Here is a 4,776-nt window from a genome sequence, read left to right on the forward strand (position 1 = left end):
GGGCAAGGGGGAGAATGGGGGGGTATCAGCGCCGGCTGGTGGGATGGGGGAGGAGCTGGGGGGAACCTGGGCCGGCTGGTGGGACTGGGTGCTCTCCCCACTTGGCCCGTGGGTGCCACACACAGACCCCCCTGGGGCTTTGCCCGGGGGTGGCTGTCGCTGCTGGGCATGGCGGAGGTCAGCCCCGCCAGGGGGCAGGTTGCTGTGGGGCGCAGTGAGCAGCAGGCGGGGTTTGCTCTGGGGCCAGCGAGTGCAGCTCCCCCGTTCACCCCCCATCCCCAGAACCTGGCGGCCGAGAAGACGTACAACAACCTGGACGTGACGGTGACGCAGGCGTTGCAGCATCGCTCGCAGTACTTCGAGGGGGTGCTGAAGTGCTACAAACACGAGACCCTGGAGACCATCATCAACCGCCTGGTGGAGGCCGAGGTAACCTCCCCCCGGAGCCCCCCATGCCCCACGGGGCCCCCCCTATCCCTCCATGGGGCCCCCCCATGCCCCACGGGGCTCCTCCTATCCCCCTATGGCCCTCAGAGCCTCCCATGCCCCTTCCATGCCCTGCGGGGCCCCTCCCATCCCCCCATGGGCCTCGGAGCCTCCCATGGCCCCCCCCCATGCCCTGCGGGGCCCCTCCCATCCCCCCGGAGCCCCCCATGGCCCCCCTTGCCCCATGGGGCCCCTCCTACCCCCCATGACCTCATGTGCCCTGCAGGACCCCTCCTATCCCCCATGTCCCCCCGAAGCCTCCCATGGCCCCCCCCTTGCCCCATGGGGCCCCTCCCTGTAAACCCCCTGGGGAGGGACACAATCCAACCCAGTGGGGACGATTCTTCCCTCCCAGTCAGCCTGGCCCCCGGGCACTAGCATTAGCCAATCCCACCCCACCCTGCCCACGGCTCCGCCTACCCCCAAACCACAGTGTCAGTGCTGGGGGGTCCAAGCTCCCTTGGGCTGCAGGGCCCCTGCCTGACTGCGCTCTGTCTGTCTGCCGCAGGTCCACAGGCTGGTGGTGGTGGACGAGAACGAAGTGGTGAAGGGCATCGTCTCCCTCTCTGACATCCTGCAGGCGCTGGTGCTCCCGGGCGGGCCCTGGCCCTGAGGGGGGCGCCCCGCTGCCTGTCTGAGACTGTCGCCGAGGCAGGGCTCTGAGTGACAGGGACCAAGGATGCCAGGCCCCCCCGGCCACCCATCACGCGCTGGCCTTGCCACTGCTCCACCAGCATCACGCCTCCCGAGCCAGCTGCACTCCAGCCCCAAGCCAGCAATAAACCCACCCAGTTCCCCCAGGCAGGCTGGGCTGCTCCATCCACAGGGAGTGGGGCAGGGCTGGGCCCCCAGGCCCCACCAGCGCGACAACGCCATGTGTGGGGCATCACTCGGCCGGGGGCACCCTGCACGGGTGCTGCCAGCCCCTCCTGAAAGGGCCAGGGAAGCCCTGTGTGATGAGCTGCCCCCCGGTGCTGGACCTGGTCCCCTTTCTGTGCCCTGGGGCCCTTTGTCTAGCCCCCGGGGGCTGGAACAGTTTCCTTATTTCATCCCCCACCCCCCAGGGCTCAGATTTCAACCAGTTCCTGCCCTGCAGTGCCACATGGCCCTGCCCCCGGGCATCTGAAACTCCCCCGGATTCCCCCCTTCCCTGAAGAAAGTCCAAACGCTGTTTTTACTGAACACCCGGCGTGGGGGGGGGCTCGCTCACTCTTCCTCTCGCTGCCCCAGGGTGGGAACGGCACGGCCGGCTGGAGTCGGAGTCTGGGCCGGCAGCCGTGGGGATGTTGGGGGAGGAGATGCCCGGGGCCCCGTCCCCGCGGTGTCTGCACCCATCACTGCTCGGTTACTGTAAGTCTGTAATAAAGACCAGCCCTGTGTCTAGAGGAAGTTACTCTCGCGTGGCTGCGCCGGTGGCTGACGGAGCAGACTCTGCAAGGGGCTGCTGTGAAGCTCGGAGGCCGTCTCTAGCAGGGTCCCACGGGGCTCGGGCCTGGGGCTGCTGCTCCTCCATGTTTTCATTCATGACGTGGATGATGGTGCAGAGGGTGCTTAGAAAATCTGCCGCTGACACCAGGCTGGGTGGGGCTGCAAGCACGTGACCTTTCACATGATGAAATTCAATGAAGACAAGTGCAAAGTACTTCCCTGGGGAAGGAGAACTCTAGTGTGCAGCCGCGCCTGGGGAGAGGTGGCCAGGTGGTAGCACGGCTGGAAAGGAGCCGGGGCTCAGGGTGAGCCACACACCGAGTGAGCCAACACGGTGTAGCTGGGAAACGGCGAATCGCGTTCTGGGGGGTGTTAAAGGGAGCGTCGTACGTCAGCCCCGCCGGGCGTGGTCCCACTCTGCTCGGCGCTGGGTCCGGTCCCAGCACCGCGCTGTGGGGGGGTCAGTGCGGGACAGGCCGGAGCAGAGCACCGGGAACAAGCCAAGGGTTCGAGCCCCTGGCCTGGGAGGAACGGTTCACACCCGGCCTGGGGAGTCTGGAGCCAGGGGGGACCTGCGAATGCTGCACATCTGCTGGGGCTGACGGGCAGCGAGTGGGAGGCAGGGCCAGCAAGGGGCTGTCGGCTGGAGACGAGGCTCCGGGCAGCTCAGCTCAGCTCTGGGACCAGGTCCAAGGGGGGTGGAATCGCTGGTTCAGGAGGGTTTTCAGGTCAGGTTGGACACGCCCGTCAGGGCTGGCTGGGGGTCCTGGGCCCTGCCTCAGCCCAAGGGGCTGGAGTAGATGCCTCAGGAGGGCCCTTCCAGCCCCCTTTCTGTGATTCTATAAACAAACTAACCCCTGCCCTGCAGGCACACTCCCCCCCGCCAGTGCCCCTCACTCCCGACCCGCAGCCCCTGCTAGCCCAGCCCCAGGCCCCCCAACTCTGCCAGTACCCCTCACTCCTGACCCACAGCCCCTGCTAGCCCAGCCCTGGGTTCCCCCCAGCACTGCCGGTGCCCCTCACTCCCGACCCACAGCCCCTGCTAGCCCAGCCCTGGGTTCCCACAGCCCTGCCAGTGCCCCTCACTCCCGACCTGCAGCCCCTGCTACCCCAGCCCTGCCAGTGCCCATTACGCGTCACCCGCAGTCCAGCCCTGTGGGTTACCCAGTCTGGGGCCTGGCCTCTACCAGCTCCTGAGCTGGGCCCTGTAAGAGCCTCACTATGGCCTGAAACAGCTGCCCTGGGGGATGCGCCCAGTGCTGGGGCGTCTCCCTCTTCCCCTCCCCCGGCCCCAGCACTGCTCGGGCCCCGGTCCCTTGAGGTGTTGTACTTAAAGTACCACCCAGGCTCTTTTCAGGGGGAATAAGGCAAAGCGCCATTTATTGGTAATACACGTAGCAATCAACACTATCATCTGCATACGAGATATTGCACTCACGCACACACACACACACACTCTCCGTTGTTACCGAGGGGTTGCTCCCCTGGACTGCACTGGCCAGGTGAGTTAGATGGAGGAGGGCTGGAGCCGGCTCGATGCTCCATGTTGACACGATGAGACCCGGGGTCCAGGGCAAGACACCTCACAATTAGAGCAGCTTCCCTCTCCTGCAAATCTGTCCCAGCTTCGAAATCTGGGTCTGTGGCCACTGGTCCTTTGTGCTGCTTCCCTGGGGGGGTTGGCCCAATGCTGCGAAGAGGGGGTTCCCAAAAGCAGGGGCTCGCTCCTAACCCCCAAGGCTCCGCTTCAGTGGCCTCGGGTCTGGCTCCTGTCCCCTCTCCAAGAGGGGCAGCCGGCTGGAGGTGCCGCCTTCCTCATCCACACCTCGGTCATTCAACAGGGCAATTGATTACGGGGGGGGGCATGTTTAACAGTAGCCCAAGGCTCAATACAGGGGTTTCTAAAGAAGGAGCTGGTACAAAGTTGTGGGCAAATAGAGGCATCGTACAAAGTCCCAGGAAAGCTTCATGCAGAGATTTATCTACAGCGGGACCCCTGGGAACTGGCCCAGCTGGAGCAAAGAGCAGGGCCTGCTGGTCCCGCCCCCCAGACCCAGTGGGGGACTGGGGGCTTTCGGCTCAACGGGGGGGGGGCTTCCCTGCCCGCCCCACAGTGTGACCCTCCCTGGGGCAGGGTGGCCGGGAATCCGCTGAGCCTGCGCCGGTGTCCAGCCCGGAAATCCCTGTTTGTTCCACCAGTGGGTTTTCTAAAAGGGCTGGAAAGAGCTGGGGGGGGCTGTAGGACTGCTCCTCCAGGCGCCAGCCTCTGGCAGCTCCCTGGTTCCCCTGGCTCAGAGACCAGCAGGGGAGCCGTGGGCCGGGAGGGGTGGCCAGGCAGCCCAGGACAGCAGCGGGTCTGGGGGCGTCTGCGGGGAGGGGTAAGGAGGAAGGGAGCATGGGCTAGTGGTCAGAGCTGGGCGCCAGGACACCTGGGTTCTGAGCCCGAGGGAGAGGTAAGTACATGGCTCTTGGAGTCAGGACTCCTGGGTTCCTCTGCTCACAGGAGCCTCCTCAGGGCCTGGCGACCCCGGCCTGGCTCTGCACATGGCCCCAGGGCCCCGCTGGCACAGGCTGGGGAGCCCAGCTGCTGTCAACCTCCCCCCCCCTGCCCGAAGGCATCGGCCTGTCACTACCTGGGCCTTGCCCCCACAGCAGCAGCCACTACTGTCCCACGGCTTGGGCTGGAGCCGCCTCTGACCTGTGGGGGGTGGGGCAGGGAGAGTGGGGACATGGGCAAGGCTGGGAGCAGCATGAACTTAACTAGCAGCCGCTTGTCTTGGGGGGGCTCAGGACAGGCTGCCAGGCGCAGAGAGCGGGGGGTGGCTGGGGGGGTGCCGGGTGCAGGCTGCAGGGGGGGGGGGG

At 66.2% G+C, this 4,776-nt stretch overlaps 1 protein-coding gene across 1 annotated transcript in view; it reads left to right on the forward strand.

Moving 5' to 3' along the window:
- The window catches only part of PRKAG1 (protein kinase AMP-activated non-catalytic subunit gamma 1), an 8,362-nt gene extending 6,747 nt beyond the window's left edge, over positions 1–1,615 (forward strand). Inside the window, exons 10-11 of the mRNA XM_026659632.2 lie at positions 248–429; positions 995–1,615. Coding sequence (XP_026515417.1) covers positions 248–429; positions 995–1,099 — 287 coding nt within the window. The 3' untranslated portion in view covers positions 1,100–1,615. The remainder of the gene's footprint in view (positions 1–247; positions 430–994) is intronic.
- The last annotated feature ends 3,161 nt before the right edge of the window (positions 1,616–4,776 follow it).

This window comes from Terrapene carolina, unplaced genomic scaffold, assembly GCF_002925995.2.
Source record: "Terrapene carolina triunguis isolate 2854851 unplaced genomic scaffold, T_m_triunguis-2.0 Scaffold641, whole genome shotgun sequence".
In the NCBI taxonomy this organism is placed as follows: domain Eukaryota; kingdom Metazoa; phylum Chordata; order Testudines; family Emydidae; genus Terrapene; species Terrapene triunguis.